This window comes from Astatotilapia calliptera, chromosome 23 (genome assembly GCF_900246225.1).
Source record: "Astatotilapia calliptera chromosome 23, fAstCal1.2, whole genome shotgun sequence".
Classification (NCBI taxonomy): domain Eukaryota; kingdom Metazoa; phylum Chordata; class Actinopteri; order Cichliformes; family Cichlidae; genus Astatotilapia; species Astatotilapia calliptera.
The window spans coordinates 14,389,673-14,408,971 of NC_039323.1; the positions used below are offsets into that span (position 1 = coordinate 14,389,673).

At 39.5% G+C, this 19,299-nt stretch overlaps 1 protein-coding gene across 3 annotated transcripts in view; it reads right to left on the reverse strand.

Moving 5' to 3' along the window:
• The window catches only part of tgfbr3 (transforming growth factor, beta receptor III), a 70,647-nt gene that overhangs the window by 38,105 nt on the left and 13,243 nt on the right, over positions 1-19,299 (reverse strand). For all 3 annotated transcript variants that reach the window (XM_026160147.1, XM_026160146.1, XM_026160145.1), the window contains exon 3: positions 6,100-6,287. In XM_026160147.1, the coding sequence (XP_026015932.1) occupies positions 6,100-6,287 (188 nt within the window). The remainder of the gene's footprint in view (positions 1-6,099; positions 6,288-19,299) is intronic.

Genomic DNA, 19,299 nt, shown 5'->3' on the forward strand with positions numbered 1-19,299 from the left:
ACAGGTTTACTGTATGTGTTCGGTTTGTCTTGTGTGCTAGCTAAAGTCATATCTGACACTGTTACGTTTCTGCCTGGTAAGTTCTTCCAGCTAGTCACTCACAGTCTAAGATATCAGCAAATTCCAGCTGATAAAGCAATCATCTGCTCTACCTCTCCCTGATTCAGAGCCAGTGGCTGTGTTTGATGTTTGCCTAGGGTAAACTGATTAGAAAAAGATGGGTGATTTGAGATATCACTGACCCCTTTTATTTATTTTCTACCCTATCACCCAACCTTATGCCCTGACAAGACTCCTTTTTTTGGAATTGCTTATTTTGGCTCCACTTGGGAACAAAGTGTTTACAGTAATGTTGGGCTCGTGTGCATTCATGCGCATGCAGCAGTGGCTTGTTAGGCAGAGTACAAAAGGCTACCTCTACACGTGACAGAAAAAACATGTGGAAGATTGTTTAAACTTGATACCTACATCTTAAAACCAGAGCAAATAGAGAAGAAAAGAACACTTTGAGATGAGGTCACTCTTTTTTTTTTTAGAGCTTAGGTGGCAAAACACCAACACCTCCAGGTTAATAGTCAAGCCACGAAAAGCTATTTTGCCTCAAAAACCCAAAGGGCTTTCAAGCTCGGAGGAAATATGAGCAGCAGTCCACAGGTCGCTCTCACTAACTCTTGTCTTACTCTGCAAGATTGGGCTGTTTTTATAAAATGTAATTCAATTTTGTGAAAATGTGAAAATCATTCTGACATTATTTGAGGAAATCATTTCCTTCTGAAACACACAAGCTCAACCTGGCATTGCAGCTTTACTAGCAATTGAAGCCCAGCCAAAAGTCACTTTTGACCTATCCAAGAATACTGACTTTCCAATTTGGCCTGTCTCTCTGTCCTCGGAGGCCCACATGGGTAAAAGAGAGGAAAGGGTTTTCTGTTACTTTGAGCAGGGCCACTGAAGCTGAAGAAATCATCTATCTCTATTTCAGACAAATGTGAATAACACGTTACAAGTAAAAAAAAATTAAAACAAAAAAAAAAAAAAGAATTCCAGTCAAGCCAGTATCATAAGTGGTCATATTTTGAAAGAGGATAGTTAAGAGTCTATGAAACAAAGCCTACTGTTAAAGACAAACACTGAATTAAAAAAACAGAGTTTGGGGGGGTGGCTTAGATTTCAAATCCAGATCAAAAATGTTACTTTGAAATTGCAGAGTAGCTCAGTTAAACCATCGCACATATTTTACCCAATGTGGCCTGGCACTGCTCAGCACCCATTGTGTGGAGTAACATTTAAAAAGAAATTATTGGCAAATGGTTCAAGTTGCTGAAATATAAATAAATGACTCTTTACCAAACTGGAGCGATGAACCACTGATTACTCTGTAATTTTAAATTGTTTAAATAATAATGAACAAAAAACTAAATCTCCTGGAAGCAAATTTCTACCCAGCTGCAAACATGATCACAGTAACCATGCTAACATGGTTACTGCTAATCTGCAAACGTAAGCAGAAACACACTTATGAGTCGATAGCATAATGGGTAGAGTGTTTCCTAGATGAAAATAATAGGTTCGTAAATTAGTAATAGTGTATCCTGATATGACCAAGAATGTGCAGAGAAAATCTCTTGGCCACTCAAAGCACAAAAGTTCTGACATTTTATCAAAACCTACAAATTTCTACATCATGGTGGCAGGGCGCTGAGAGATATGAAAGCCGTCACAAACGTGAACTTTTAATCTGTACCAAAGTTACAGACTGACCAGACGACAGGCTCACTAATTTACCAACTCTTCTTGGATGTCTTCCAGTCAACAACAGAGTTGCACATTCTTGGCATGTTTGTGCAAGATTTGTCATTTTTGGCTGGTACAAAAAACTGCCTTGACTTGGTTGTATATGCTATGGCAGTCTAATGATTGAAGAGTCTCCTTCAAACCAGAGGATTTTATGTTGATATAAAAACAGCTTTTGTCACTTGTAATATAAATCAAGAGTGCTTTTAATAAATGCCAGTGAGAGTCTGTTCTTCTTTTGGATGTGTCAGTAATCAAAAATGATAATTCAAACTGAAACTTGGAGCACAGATAGGTATACTTTTATCACTTTGAACGCAAAGTTCGCAGATCATTCAAAATCAGATCATTGTATGCATTTCTAGCTTCAGTCTTCCTAAATGAGTGATTAGCATACTGTCAACCTCTGGTTGTTATTGTACAGTCAAAGCAATCCCTGCAAATGTCACGTTATCCAGACGAAGCACTTTGCACAGTCACTACTGAGGTGTTCTGTTGCACTTAATAGCTCGGCTTTAGTGTGAGATTGGCCAGAAGCCAAAGTGTGTATTGTGAGTCAGGTCCAGCTGTGCCTTTTCTTTCAATGAGTAGCAGTTCATACCTACTGGTTAATACCCATAAAGAATGGTTTCACTGGTACAGGCAGGAAACAATTCATTGCTTTCATGTCTTTACTGAAAACATAGACAAACTGCAAGCCATGACTTTTACACATGGGCGTGAAAGAGATGTGAAGCAGGCCTCACACACTGCAGCTGCAGCATGTCTGCGCGACTGTACACATGTGTGTATAAAAGTGTCTGAAACTGACCATGCAATCTCCCTTGTCCATATTAGCCCATGCACACCATGTGCAATAGCAGATTTATTCCACTACCTGGTCAAGCCTTAGCTGAGCAGACACTTATTAGGAGTCACCGGGGCACATTGTGTTCTCCAGAACCTGAAGCTTCACAACGACACATTCAAAACATCCAAATACAGACTGTACTGCAGCCCAGTCACAACCTCGTCCCCTATCCGCTGAGGTGTGGAGGAAACCTCAGAGAAGGTCTACAGTACCATGCATTGACCAGGCGCCTTCATGAAGGCTTAGAAAATAAGCAAAGGAAACACACTAAAGCATACTCAGGAAATGATCGATTAATTAGAGTGAAATAAATGCGCAATCCTTCAAATTCAATGACAAGAAATATATTCATACACTAAAACTGAACTCCAACTTTAAATTAGGCCTTACTTGCTTTTCAGTCATCAGTCCCAGTTTCCTTAGTATCTTAACATAAAATAGAGTCTTATAATAGGACTACTACAGTCTTTTCACTGACAGTTAACATATCTGAATTACTGTACTGTCAATAAACAATGCTGCTGTATTTAGCCATAATTTTCTAAAATATGTTGGACAAAAACCGCAGATGCACAGAGGAGAAACTGATTACGCTGCAAGAGTGGTCTGAAGGCTTCATGTGGGAGTTCTATTTTGCCACAAAACCAGGATGTTGTCTTGTGTTGGAAATCACAGTAACTGTTGGGAAGCCAAGCTGACTACAGCTATTTTCCTACATGCTCCACCTTTTAAGCCAAACAGTATTACTGCTGAAAACTCAAAAGAGTTCTTTTTTTACAACTTTACTTGTTTTTTGAAAGAAGTAAAGGGTTTAGACGCTCTGTGGTCAAGGATTATTAATGAAGACCAATGAGGTCTTTTCTCCAACAGCCTTCTAAGTAAGAACATCCTTGCCCAAATGCAGACTAGGATGTTAAGATCCCCTTGTTTCACTTCTATTTTCTCACTGGATTATTGCCACCTCCGGTCACAAAAGATCAGGGGCAGATTGTGTCAATAAGACCATAGTCTGACGCATTGTTTGCCCTCCAACACGGTCCTGTTGAAGGCTGTCAGGAGCTGCTTGTATCTGAACAGGCCAATCTGTGCCCACGTCTCAGGTGGAAACAAAATCAAGGACCAGAGTGGGTAGAGGGTCTGGGTGTCCTTTAGGATATCTTATCTAATCATAAGCAGAAACCTCCAGTAACAGAGTGAGCTTCTGTAGGGCCACCTAATCTCAACCAGACCTGGCGTGACCTTCTGTAGCCAAGGCTGTAGGCAGGGGAACAGACAGCTGGATTTCTCCCTCCTCCGCGCTAGTCCTCACTTGACCATGGAGGTGATGGGTGATCGAAAGCTAGATAAAGTGATGCGTTTCACAGACTCTGTAACTAAGTCCTTTACTGTGCTATAAAGCTGTAGTTTTAAATACAGCAAATTAGAATAACATTCAACTTTTGTACACCACTTACAGAATAATCCAACTGTAGTTAAGCTAGTAGAAATTCAACACTGGTGATGTTTAGTGATGGACTTCTCACTGATCTTGAACTTAGAATAAATAAAGTCAGCTGAAAATAAGGATATATATCAAATGAGGATATATATCGAATAAGGAAACCAAAGGTGTGCTAAATTAGTTCTAGCAGACATTGCTGTTTGACTGTATTTATGAGTCATCATTTGGTCGATGACGACGTGCAGAAAGATCTCCTGAGAGCAAGTGACAACAAGATTTAAACAGTCAGTCTTGTGGGTTGCGAGCAACTTTCACAGCAGATAAAATATGGTTAGGATTGTTTGATTTTCCATACAAGTCTGTTCAAGCTTAAAACAGGAACGCTCTTTGTCATGTGAGTCTTAAATCCATACTAGGCATACTTTGACTTGCACTCTGTCTATTAAAACGCCAATCAGTTGGTCTGGGAATTACCTTAAGGTGAGGAATGTGCTAAGGCCAACAATCATAACTTTCAGCAGGTGAAGACAAAACCCAGTTCAGTTTGTTCTGTGTGAATACAATATCTATCTGCATGTAATCATAATCCACCCTGACACAGTAAATCGGGAAGTAGATGAAACGGAGCAAAGCCTTCAAACTTTGCAGGACACATCCAAAAAAATCTACTAGATGATTCCACAGAAATTCATAAATAAGAGCAGCTACAATTTGCATCGCGCTTATGGTAATCCCTGGTATTTGGGGTTCAAATTATTACAATTACAGTGATCCAGTGTAGTTTCTGACTGTGAAGGCCACGTGCACGTGTAATACTGAAGTCCATCATTTTTTCCATAAATACTTACTCGGTAACTTATCAACTGGATAATAATGTTTATCTTCAAGACTCGCAATGTAAACTCTGCTAGTCACTATAAAGGAACATAAATTCTTTCGACATTGCACCATTTTAGGTTTAATATTACATTACATTTTTCCTTAAAGGTGAGGCTTCAGTTGTTTTAGTTCAGTTTAAGCTTTGTTATTGGCCGAGTCATTCCTTTTATCGTGTGTGTGACGTACGCAGCTCTCGTCTCGTGAGTAGTTCACGACCAATGTGAAGTGTCCACCGACAGCGATGACTAAAACGTCTATAATAAGACATAAAGTGTCAAGATATGCATAAGTTTCCATTTCACAGCTATTTAAATGTTTCCCTCTCAGCCACCCAAATAACATTTCTTTATTTATGTGCTGATGAAGCATACCCACACACACACTGTGCTTCTGTACATTTGGCCTTGGCAACACTAATGCTTACATCAGCAACACAACTGCAATGACAAGTCTATACATGCTGCTTTTCACACTTCTCTAACAGAGGGGGATGAAGGTTTAAAACCTAGACACCGGTGTTTTGAAGGACGTGGGCCTGTGATTCATCTCCAAACTATTACTGATGATTGGGACTCCAGCCACGAGATGTGCCGTTTAACACCCGAAGATAGGGAGCGGTTTTACAATTAACATCAAATACAGGAACACTATCGGTAGATGTGCTGACAGTTTAAATGAGTTTAAATGAGGCAAATGGTGGGAAAATACCAGGTGCTTAAATTACTTATCACTTTGTTAATTACTCACGCTAAAAAGGTGTTTCTTTGAAAGCTCACCTGATCATAATGTCTGACACTGTTTTTGTTTTTTGTTTAATGAGTGGAATCAATAAAATGCAAAAGGCGTTCACTTTTGCCAAGAAGTCTCCTTGAAGTAAAATGGAAAATAACTGCAGCCATTATCAGAACTGAGAAAACTAGGGCAGTGGAAATATCAACCACAGCAGGTCTTACAATCTTCATCCAGCTTATGGCAGGTCACTTCTAATTTGAAATTCTTGCTAAATTGAAAAATTAATATAAATAAATCTATGAATATACTTTCTCTGCCTACTAAATTTTGATCAACATTAAAGCATTTACAGGTTAACTTAAGACAATTTAAGTTTCAGGTTCTTTGACTAAGGATGACTCACTTTTACTGGAGAGTTGTCTGGTCCCTCATGAGCATGTCCTCTCAGGTTGATGATGTGGACCTCCTCAGGCAAGCTGGTGGTGCCCCTGCTTGCACACCCTGACAGGATAGTGAAGCTCTTCAGCATGGCTTGCACTGGGTGTCCCGTCCCCACTGGCAGCAACTCACATGGGCTGCGAAACAGCGGTCCTGCAGCAGAGAAACAACGATTCTTGCAATAAAAATAAATATTAAAGCATGTGTATGATTCAGAGCCTCATATATTGCTGTCAATTAAATCCAAGCAACATTCTTGAGGGCTTAAAAGGGAAACTAACCCACGAGTGACAAAAACTGCAGTCCCTCAAGTGGCCACTTGAGCAGGCCATACCCCATAGACTTGTATGTCAAAAAGCACAGCTTAACAGCAGAAAAATCCTATTTATAGCCTATTACAAAAGCATTTTACCTCTCTATATTTAAATGTCTCCTTCATAACTGCACAGGAAGCTTTTTTTTAAAATTATTCATTCACTTTAACTTACTAAAGTTAAATTTTTGTTTTTTAATCTTGACACAGGCAGCTGTAGTTGCCACCTTGTCCTCACAGAACAATATATTTCATCTGTTTATGCTGTCGGTGCCTCTTGGAGAATATCTGATAGGATAATCTGGCCAATAATACGTAAGTAGCCTGTGCTCCAGTTTTTTTGTTAGTAAAATGCTTCTATATTATTAGTCTGTTACTGAGCATTTATTGTCAGATATGTCTGTTTATTAGACCTTACTAACCTTTTTAGTGTGAGCGCATAACTTAGTACTCCAACCTCTCATCCACTGTAGTCCACAGGTGGTTTAGCTTGACTTTTTTTAATGCTAAAATTGGATTTTATGAGGTGAAACTTTTTAACAATCATCAAATGCTAAAAAACAAAAAAAAACAAAAAAAACATACATTTGTTTTTCTGATTCCCCTACAGTCTAGATTTTTCCTCTAAATGGTGCCATGTTATGCACTCTAACTGTATGTATGCTGAGTAACATGAAACACAAAAGCATCATCATCCCTAAATATAAATGCCCTAAAGTAACTTCACCGATTTCCTGCAATGGTTACATTTAACATTCAACAAGAACCAGGGTTTGCAGTCCACATCTTTTAGAGTCTGAGCAAAGGTCTACAGTAATGATTTAGTTCATACTTTACAACTTTGCATATGTCAGCAAGAAAAGAGCAATTTCCTGAACAATCAAAACATCTGGTGAACACTTGTGGTGTAACAAAACTGCATAAACTAATTGTTGTTAAGGTCAGTCAGTAGGTTTTACCGATCTGAAATCTGAAATCTTTCTATTCTTAAAATCGGAAGTCTTATTTACTGCGAACCATCCCTTGTAGTTGATATCATCCTAACCTGATGCCCACAGTGTGGTTTGAGCCAATGCTAACTGACATTGGATCAGATACAGATGTAGAGAAAGAACTGTTCATGCTCATGTTCACATAGTGCGCAATTTAAGGTTGCCAGTAAACCCAATCTGCATGTTTTCAGACTGCAGCAGAAAACCCATGCAGACACAGTGAAGCCATCCAAATCCAACAAAGAAGGCCCCCAGCTGACTGGGCTCCTTACGGACTGCTAGAAGATCGTGCATTTACTGACTGGCTGAAAGATATAGGCCTTCTGTGGGATTCACAGACCATAGTCACCACCTTAGTCCATTTGCTTATTGCCCAAGTTGTTCCCACACATAGACTTTACCTGGGCTGGCCAAGTGTCTTCGGAGTCCTTTATTCTTTTAGTCTTTTATTTTATTTTGTTTTATCTGTCCGAGAGAACAACGCCATCCACGAACAGACAACCCTCTCACTTTTTATTTTAAAGTTCACCTGGTGGTAACCAGTACTGCTCTAGAGAACGCCTTGTCCCTTAAATTCCACTGCCTGCAGCTGATATCAGTAGTCCTTGTTCTGCTCTGGGGACTGACTTTGAGTTGGAGGGCCATTCTTACCAGGACTAAGTAAAGCTATGAGGCTGCGAAGAAGGACAGGGACTACTGTCGCCAGCTGCAGTCCAAGAAAATTAATTTGAAGTTCAGTGACAGGACAAGAGACTCACTAGAGAAGCAGTGGATTTTAAGCACAGTTATTTGTTTGTTTGTTTCAAAAAACTACCAAATATAAAACTGTGTTTATTATTGTTTATCATCATTTACTTTTAGGGTACCTCCTTTTGTCCCAGTATACAAAATTAAAGACATTTATATAAGGATTTTTGTCTTGGTTTCCCCATCATTTTTAAAGCATGTCATACAACTGTCAACTCTCAGTAATTAAATGTTCACATTAATACGTTTTTGGCAACGGGGGAACTGGATGTACACATCTCTCTTTTACTTTCCAGTAGATGTTCGGAGTTCAGTCAGTCTGGCTATGCTTTCTCTTCTGCACAGTCAGCTATAATGAACATTTCTATCATCCATTAATGCTGCAATTCCTTGACCGGCACAATGGTTCGTTTAGATTCACATGACTGCACTTACCATTCACACTCTTGCATGATATGCAACTTCTATTCATAGGCCACAACCTTTGTGGTGGTTAACTAACCTAACCGCAGCCTGACAATTTCCTATGCTATAAATTTCCTTTACGTTTTAAGTGAGTATGACCCACTTAAAAACAATGAGGGTGCAGTTTGCAGATGCACAAACCTCAAGTGGGACTCGGGGTGGTACAAGAGAATTTGTTCCGAGTGAGGTAACAAACAGCACTTTGACATTAGAAGGTCAAGTACACTATGAGAAAGAGTTTGGCCAAGTATTTTTTTTTTCTTGGGGTCAGACCTCACAGGCTTGTGCCAGCCAAGGCCCGCTCACATTTCAAACACATCACACTAAACACGCAAAGGCTGCCAACAGCAATCAGATGGAACATTTGGAAATAATTAAAGTCTAAGTGAAAGACAGTTTGATAACAATGTTAAACTCTCCAACTGACTCCAAAAACACAGCGCCTCAGCGGTGGGGTACAGCTAGGGGGAAAGGGTTTGGGGTTTTTTTTGTTGCTCAGAACACATAGCTATTGTTTTCTCTTTCTGTGCCGCCAAATAAGCCTATGTTGGATCAGCATAAAGCCAGAGATCATGTATGGCATAGTTTCCCTCTCCTTGTTGTGAGGAAAACATCAGAGAATTTATTATTACCATGTTTTTCTCAAGAGATAAATCCCAAACTCTTCACAGACAGCCTCAGCCTGGACTTTATGTTGCTATGCTCTTGTTTCTCGTGAATTTACTACAAACCCAGAAAGATTATCTTTAACTCTTACTGAAAGGATACATATATTAAAATACGGTAAGGTCTTACTATAGCGATAAAACCACCAGACCTAATGGCAAAAACCTGTGGTGCATCAGTACGTCAACCCCCGCCTAACCCCCCTCGCTTTTCCTCCCAGCGGGCCGAAGCCTATTCCCTCCCCAACCATGTCAGCACGCCTCACTCCCACAAACACGTCCGAGGGCACTTCAACTCACTTTTTCCCCTCACACATGGAGAATAACAAACAACTGCCAGACAAACAAAGAAAAACACACGTCTTTCTGGGAGACTGCCAAAAGATTACAACAGCTGCTGGCCAATGATGTGATTTTGTAATTGTTTAAAAATACAGCAGAACAGAAAGACTTATGGGAGAAAAGAGCAACACATGGATAGAAAAGTAGGACATTCACGGTGACATTGGTTTTGTTTTTGTACAAAAAGGCAAGATCAGCCAGTCGGTTGCAAATCTGTACGAAACCTAAGCAAAAAAATAACAAATAAAAGTCACCAGATCTGTGTGGAAATAGCCAGTGATATTTATTATTCCCAGAAGATGATGATGTCTCTGGCCAATTATCATAGGCAAAATGTTCTCATGACAAAGTATATCGACAACTAATGTTTTCAACAATGAAAAATACAGCAAATAGTCATGCTCCCAGGGGATGCATGGATGATCACACTAAGTTTCCACAGAAAATATTTAAAACTTAGAGGAAGACTGAGTCAAGTGAAAACCGAAACCCCCGGCTCCAAAATACATGTTGTTGGATAAATGGGCAAATATTTTACAAAAAAAGCTGAGAAACAAGGGTGTCTGTTCACTAAAGTCTTGGTGTGTTTCATTAAAAAAACGATCTATGCAGTGACAAGGCTTAGCTAAGATGTTATCATGTTATTGGTTCATTTTATTTCATATAAGGAAAGGTGTGACACCATGAGAGCAGCGGGTTACAGGATTCATCGTGCTTCCTGTGTTAGCGCAGTTCTGGTCAGAGTGACGAACTATAAAAAAACAATTCGCTGTATAGTGTTGCAAAAACTAAAGATTCTCTGCAAAGCCAAAGTGTGAACAGCAAAGGACCAAACATGATCGCGCATAAACACGAGGAATTATACACTTCAGACAAAGCGAACTAGTAATAAAAGTATTTGTGAATCAAATACATTAAATGTGTGTTTTGTCAGAGGATAAGCTCCACCCATTTTTCCTGTCACCTCTCCCCTTTCACCACAACCTATTTTAGCCCTGAAAAATGTTCATAATTTGTCCCATGGGCCAGTTTTCAGATAAAAACTGTGCATTAATATCGAATTAGCCTCTTCTTCTGTGCAACATCATGAGTCATTTCCAGGACACCGTCTAAAGATATCCATCATAACTTCTAAACTGTAACACCTCTTGTGGAACAAGTCCGATGTCTTTTAACGAATACGAACTAGTTTAGGTGACACTGATCTAACAGTGTCACACAAATAGAGAGTGCACTGTTTGATCAAACTGACACAAACCGTATCATGTATGTCATTACCATCAGCATACAACCACAGTTGACATCAAAAGTTATACAGGAAATAAAACGAGCATCTGTTGGCCCCACCACAGCGTGGTGTCTGCTGTCACCTTTCCTGTCTGCCTTTCTCCCCCGCATCTGTCTCCCCTTCTCTCCATCCACCTTTCTTTTCCCTCAGTCTTTGGTGGCAGGCAGAGTGTGTCCTGTCCAGCTGCTACTAGTGACTTTAGCTGGTCAGGCAAAACACCCACAGCACAGGGATGAGAGAAGCCGTTGTTCACTCGGTCTGAAAAGCAAGTCTACCAGACACTCTGAAGAATACATCCTTAACCCATCTCCAAAATTTTTAAAACACTACAAAATCTCAGACATACTGCAAAAGGCAAAGCCCTCCATTATTCTGTAACTCAATCTCACTCCAGTCAGCCATATCAAATTGATCTTGCAAACTACATAAGAAGAAAAGAGCAGTAAATATTCACCTTGAATCCTGACAATTCTTTGTTGCAGTATCATTCAAAGTAGGGCTGGGCCATACTGTACCGTTCACGGTAATACCGGTATAATATTGGGCAACGATAAGAAAATGAAATATGGGTAAAACGCGCATGCACAGTGCCTTTGTTTTCATACCCACATAGCGGAAAAAGCATGGCGGCGACGGAGAATGAGAAGGGCGAAAGCGGATCGTTGAATGAAACGGATGAACCAGAATTGGTTTGTAAAAATGCTGCAACTTCAGTGGTGTGGAACTGGTTTAGCTTTCATCTGTCAGATACGCAACAAAGCACTATTTTTGGTAGAGCATGCTAGCGGGCCGTTGTTATTACCGTGTTTTTTGGAAAATACGGCACACTTAAAATCAATCCTTTGATTTTTCTGAAAATCGACAGTGCCCCTTATAATCCCGTGTGCCTTATGTATGAACTCTGGTTGTGTTTATTGACCTCGAAACGATTTTATGTGGTACACGGCGCTCGAAAATCTCTCAAATGTTTTAGTACAACTTTGCTAAGCTACGAACCCGCACAGCTTGATGGATTGTCGGAGCATTGCGACTATCGTAGGCAGGAGCCTGGCGGAGTGATATGTACTGTGCTTCAACATAATATTACCGTATTGCGTGTGTATAGCCTCTTTTTAAGTTTTGTGGGTATTATGCATGGTTATGCTGAGGATATGTCGGCCAGTTTCCACTGGAAATGCCTTTTGGTTAAACTGTCAGCAAGGAATTTGCATTTGCACTGTTAATTTTTTATATAACTTTAATGCACATAAAAAACAGCTGCTTTTTTAAGTGAATATACGTTGTTGGGGTTTTTTTGCACTAATAAAGTTGTGGAGTTGTAAAGTATTTTGTGTCATATCAATTATATCGTCAGTTATATCGTTATCGCAAATTTTCAAATGTATATCGTGATAAATATTTTTGGTCATATCGCCCTGCTCTAATTCAAAGCAAAGTCTATTTCTCACAGGCCTCTCTCTGAAAAGAAAACACCTGCAATAAATGAAATTTAAGAACCAACAGCTACAAGGACAAGACAGCTAAATCTTCATTAACACCTCATCATCAGCCTAATCCTTCCCATGTCGGATCACAACCCAAATTCATTAAAAAAAAAACTATGATTTGAATTCAAATTTCTTTGCGTACAAAGTTACAAGATTAAGATCTTTAAAACGTGTTTATTAAATTAGTTTAAATGGTTAATATCGTTCACCTTTGCACGCTTGTATTTTCTGACAATGTGTTAACAGACGAACAATCTGAAACTGAAAGAGAAAAAAGAAACCATTTAGTCCACCTGCAGTCTGAACTACACACCTAACCACCCACTGACCTCCCAACACTGTGTTCTGCTCTGCGGTTCACTCATCTACAACACTGCATTAGCAGATAGTCCTCTGTTGTAACAGGGCTCAGGGGGAGGGTTTGACAGCTGGCATACCTAAAGCAAAAAAAACAAGGGCTCAGGAATAGATCAGACTTTATTTAGACAATAGGGTTTATCTGCAGATGGATGTTTTGGGCTGCTGTTCAGAGTCCTGCTGATCAACACTGAAATCTATGGAGAGCCACAATTAAACTAAAGATTACTATTCATCAGAAACTTCTTCGCAGGCAGCTTACAAGCTTATTATAAAGTATTATGCATCAGCACCGGCAACTACTGCAAATGTCACAGCGTCGAAACCACATGTAATAATATAAAAAGATTGTGGTTTCATTCTGAAAGTGAGAAGTTCTACACAGACAGAGACACATGGCAAATAACTTTCACCGCTACGTTTGTTCCCGTTTACTCTGCGTGGGCACACACAGGAAGATGTTGTGACGTGGATTTGTTTGAAATACTTCGTTAAATACTATCTTGATGCTTCCCCTACGATTTACCACGACAGAGGCAGCGTTTATAAAAGATTGTGAACAGATAATTTAGTATCTGGCGATGTGATGCTGAACTATGTCACTGTAGCATATATTTGAGCAAACTGCATCTAAAATGTACCTTTTTCAAAATTTGTTGTTCTGGTTCTGGCCAGGAATAAAACAGGAAAATATAAATGGCAGAAAAAAGAAGCTGAGCCTGGCAGAAACTGTCGAGAAACTTTTCTGTGTTTAAAGTAGAAACATTGTTTAAAGAGTTTATCTCGTGTCACGATGGCAGAAAGAGAGTAGTCAACAACACATTTAGAACAAGAAAAAGGTTTCTCCAAGTTAGACTGTTGGGGACGCCGTAGCTTCTGTGTAGGTCTCTTGCCTGTAAGTTCGCTGATGGACTTAAAGTATGTTTCGGCTGCAAACTACTCAGTTTCCCCTCCATCGCCACCTCAAAATGTACTTATTTATCTACAGGGCTCTAGAGTGCAACCAAATTTTTCAGCGGTGCGACTAAAAAAAAAAAAAATATTTGGTTGCACCTGTGCGACCAACTGTTCGGGTAGCAAAAAATAAAAAATAAAAAATAAAAAATCTGCAACCTTCCCTGTGGTCAACAACAGACACACATTATGCCCCTATCGTGGACTAAACCAATCAGAGATAGTAAGGGGCGGGACCTCTCTGATTGGCCGTGGTCCAGTTGAAAGTGCAGGTGGAAGTGGGAGGTGAGTAGCTTGAATAAAGCGATATCAATTCATTAAATCCTGAATCGACTTTTAAATATAACTGTGTTTTGCCAGAAACGCCAGATTCTCAGATTAAAGCTCACAAAACCATTTCAACAACAACCAAACAGCAAATGAGAGCAGGTACACGGATTCCACACAAAGACGTAAACACAGAGGACCGACGCATCAGAATCAACTTTGTCTTTCTCGGGTTTCTTACCTGACGGCCCATAGACGGACACGCTGTCGGAGCTTAGCGATTCTGATGCGTCCGGTCCGCGCTGTGTTTACGTCTTTTTGCGCTGATTCTGAGCTGCAGGTTTTGTCTCTCCAACCAAAATTCACCGAGCCAGCAGCAAAAGAAGCAGCAAACTGCGCTTCACATTTGATCAATGTCGTCATGAATTTTGCTGTTTTGCTTCCACGACTATTAAAATCACACTTCATGCACAGCTAGCTCTCTCTCTCTCGATCTCTCTCTGTACTTCAAGAACAGTTTCCCGTCTCCAATCTCCGTTTTCTGTATTATTCATTCGCTTATTACCCACCAGTCTACCGTTGTTTACAGCGCTGTCGGCTGCTGTCTTTTTCTTTTTCACTTAAATGACCTCTGACAAGAAAGCCTATTTTTTCTGTTGTTCAATACTGAAGAAATTTAAACTTTATATGCAGAACATTGTAGAATATTTTTAAGGTTATCTGCTATAAAAAGCCAGACCAGGAAAATCTCCTTCATGTTTTTCTGTGTTTTATTCTCAGTTACTTTCACACAAAGGCATCTGCTGTGATGTTCACAATTCTGATGAAGTCAGTACTGATAAATGATCAGAATTATAATATTTCTGACTGTCTGAGGCTAAGTTGAATCGAATCGGGACTTTGAAAACCGGAATCGAATGGATTATAGAAATCAGTGATGATACCCAGCCCTAGTGAGCAGCCTAGGCACGACAGAAGTGGATGTAGCTGTAATAGGAAAAGAACTATTGCTAACTTTTCTGTTAAGTTAAGGCCTGATGCTTCTGAAATTCATAGCCAGTGCTCTGACACGGTGTCATCAATCTTTGAATGCTGAAAAAGCACAGTGTATCCAGAAAAACACATATTATATAAATTATTATAAAATTTGTGTGCGCCTAACTTTTGTGCCGGTGGTAAAAAGTTAGTCTAGAGCCCTGATCTATTAGTTTATCTGGTTTTTAACTGAATTATAATGGAAGTTAAGTGATCAGTGAGGCCTGCAGTATAACAAAATAAGTCAATTTTAACACTGAAATATGCAAAGCAAGGCTCTGGAGTCCCAGACTAAAAACATGGAGCTGAAAATTAGCACAATATGGTGATCAGTATTTGCAGAGTTCACAACCAGGGTTTCCTGCAGAGTGACTGATTCTACGTGAGAAAAGCACATGAACATGAAAGAGTAGCACCAATGACTGACACGCACTTTAACCTGCTACCTTTTCTCCTTACCACCCCCTGGTTAGATGTTTATTTCTTCAGTTATGCCTTTTTGAGGATTAGTGTCAAATATACAGACACTGAGCCTAACAGAAACGTTGGATATAGTGTGACAAGACCGTGTGCAGGACAAATTTATTTTCTGTAAAAAGATATTAATTATATTCTTTTATTTTTCTTCACTGTCTAAGCGTCACTGTGATAGTATTAGAGCTCAGATAGGAAGTGAGCATATAAATCCATATTAAGAAGGGAGAGACTGTGCAAATACTCACTTTTGATATATTTAAACAATGTGAGGTCCAAGCAGTGATGTCACTAGACACTTTTCACAGTCCTTGGCAGGCTACTTTTGGACCTCATTTGTTATACACTAATATCTCTTTCAGATATTTTGTTCCAATTCAGCAGATTATTTTTCCAGACTATTATGTGATAACGTATAAAAATCCTGCTCTTGTTTTTATATATTCCCTGACTACAAGCTTCCTCAAAAAAAAATTTTAAGTGAAGAAAACCAGTCTCTATATAATTTGACATTGTGCAGAGTACTGGTTGCTTTGCAGTTTGAAAATCTGTCCTGTTGCTTTCAATTAATAGAACCAGCCTCATGCTTAAAATAACTACAAAAACACCAGGGCAATTGGAGTGGAATTGCAAGAATTTAGAAGAAATAATAAAATAAGATGGCCTGGAGGTAGAAACAATGTTGTAATTATGTTGTAATGCTCTAAATTTTTCTGTTTTTTTACTATAAACAAATATAGTAGATGTCTGTATCACACATATCTTTGTTTATTCCAGTAATAAAATGCATAGAAACATAGGGTAAAAAATATATAAGTGCAGAATTCACATAATGTTATCGCTATCAGATCTAAATCTGGTTGCAACACATTTATTTCATCTATAAAACATATACAGTTGGGTATACTATGAACAAGAGAATAATTTCTCACAATGCCATTTTGAGATAACATACATGTATAGCCACATGTATATCATAGAGGCTGTCTGGGCATTGTACTGAATTTTTTCACATTATGCAACGTATTGTAACTTGTGGTGACTAATTAGTTACCCAGAGCGTGACAGTGTTGAAATCATGACTACGTTTGATAGCAAGGTGATTGCACAGGTCACCAGATAGGAGACAACCTTTCTGCAAACAGTAGACCTAGACTGACTGCAGTAACCTTCAGAGAGATCTTCGAAGGTTTGCAAATAATTGTTATCTAATTTATAAATGCAGACAGATTGCCAACATGTTCCCATCAGTCTGAGTAAGTGTTTGTTAATGAGCACACTTGAGGGCACTTAACTCAACTGGCTGCCAGCTAGTTGTATGCTAGTTCATAGTCCTATAAAGCACGCCAGTTGGTGAGCAAAAATGTAATGTCAAACTGTTAAATTTGAATTTTTGTCTACATAGACATCAACAGATATGTGATGTTCGATGATTCATCGCAGTTAATTGCTGTATTATCGGAAACACATTGAATTTAATTGCCAACATGACCTCAATCAAATTGCAGACTGATACCTGACTGTCGTACGATAGCATTTATGCAAGGCTTTAGAGACAATTTTAGTATGCTTGATAATCTCATTTTTCAGCAAACAAACAGTTAAAGTAAGACTTGGTCTTATTCTGTAAAATAGATACTGACAGAGCTGAACTCTTAAAGAATAATTTGCAGATGAAAAAGATGCTAAATCGCAATATATGTTACTGCAATACTCAGCACATTGGAAAATGCTAAAAATCAAAATAACATCATTTCGACTGTATGTATAATGTCGTGATAATATCGTATCGTGGCGTGTCTGGTGATTCTAATGTCCAGGATGATGATTTCAAATGTCTTTGTTTATCCAAACAACCCTAAGCTAAAAAAGGCAGGTTGCTAATGATGTTTGCTCCTTTAATGACCAATTTATTCATGTAGACAAACTTCTTCTGTCATAGTCCCTGTGGCTGTCCGGCTGACTCATTAAGGCTACATGTGTTATTGTTTTTGTTTCGCTCTCGCTCTCTCTACCTCTCCTGCCTCCTCCCCTGCCTAGGCGGAGCTCACCACAAGCTCCTGCATTTGGCCACACACCTGCAGGCAATTACACACCTGAGGCTCACCATCCAGCAGTTTCGTGGGCACTACTTAAGGTGGTGGCTCAGAGCTTCTCATCGTTGGACTGTTGTACAGACTCACGTTAGTGTAAGCCTGGCTTTGACTTTCTGTTTGTAAATAGATTTCCCTGGGCCCGTCCCTTGAGCCTTTCTTGAATTCCCGAGCGTGAGTGTTTGACTGAGCAGTGTGGCGAGTTTTTGCGTGGAGCGTGTTGGAGTAGGAGAGCGGAACGAGTGTGCGTGTGTGGAGCGTGGAGCACCGAGCGAGTGAAGAGACCCTTCCCTTGGATCCCCGGGCCACTGATCTTTCCCCACACTTTGTATATAGTTTACTTGGTGTTTGTAAATAAAAGACTGTTCATTTCAATCTTTCCGTCTGCACTTGAGTCCGTTCAGTCAGCCCAGACACGGTCAAGATTGTGAAACATGTATATGAATTTTTAAAATTAGAAAACTACCCCCTGTGAGTGGTGCATCTGACGTCACAGCCCTCTTCTACCATACAAAGAAATATACGCCCCCGTTTCCACAGAATGCACTTTGTTGCTTTCCACAGCATGGCACTGAGCCAACCACTTGGGTACAGGAAGTGATGTCAGTCTGTGTGCCAGTTAGGGACAAATCTGATATTCCCACAAAGCCATTTCCAAAGATAAACATACAGAACCGTTCCCCTGTGTGTGTACACATCCTAATTCAGTTGCCAGTATTTCTTCAACAATTCTGACTGTGTTTCTTCAAATGCAAAAGTAAGGCAGCAGCACTGATACACACATTCACTACACAGATAGACAAAAGAGCCGTGGAATAATGTTAAGAAAAAGCCAAGTTAATTAAAATGTATGAAGAAGCATAGAGGTGTATCTTTGAGATATGCCTGTTCCCCTGGGAATGGGATTAAATGAATTGTTATATCTTTCCTTCTTACTGCAGGGCATAATTCCCATGGACCATGAACCTTAAAAACCAGTTTAGAGAACATAATATTCTACCCGCTTTTGTTTTCCTAAGGGGGTTTGGACTAAAGAATCACTAGCTCTGCAGTGTTGACATAAGCACAGCCCACTCACCCCTGAACCTTGAGCCACTACTACAGGAAGTGAGTAAAGCCTTTCATAAGGGTAGTGTAAGTTCACTTCACCGGCCCTCCTATGAAAAGGATTTATCTCTGGACTGTAAAACTTGGAGGCATGAGAGGAGGAAGCTGGAATGGGATGAAGAGAGGAGGGGCAGGGGTGAGCCTGAACGCCATTAGGGAAGTCATAAACTTCGCCATCAAAGTGTGAAGTCTGAAGTTAGATATCCCACAAATCTGTCTGTAACTCAATATCACCCAAACAGTCTTTATTGGTAGATTCATCTCTGCAGCTGGCATACAGTAGAAAACACAGCTAAATCAGACACTCATTTCACTGGATTATATTTTATCTACTGTTTGAAGGGAGTAAGGATATGCAAGCAAAGCTTCTTTTAGTTCCTAAGTATGTTAACAGGTGTTGAGATAATAAATTAACTTCCTTTGGATGTAAACTTCGACGTTGAAAGGCAAGTATGGTCCTATCATTTTGAAGGTTTATGTTCAAGAGTGGCCAAATAAAGGGAAACTTACTTTAAACCAGATCAATACTTGCTGCTAGCGCCATTTTTAACTTAAGTACACTTAAGTTAAAGTATACTT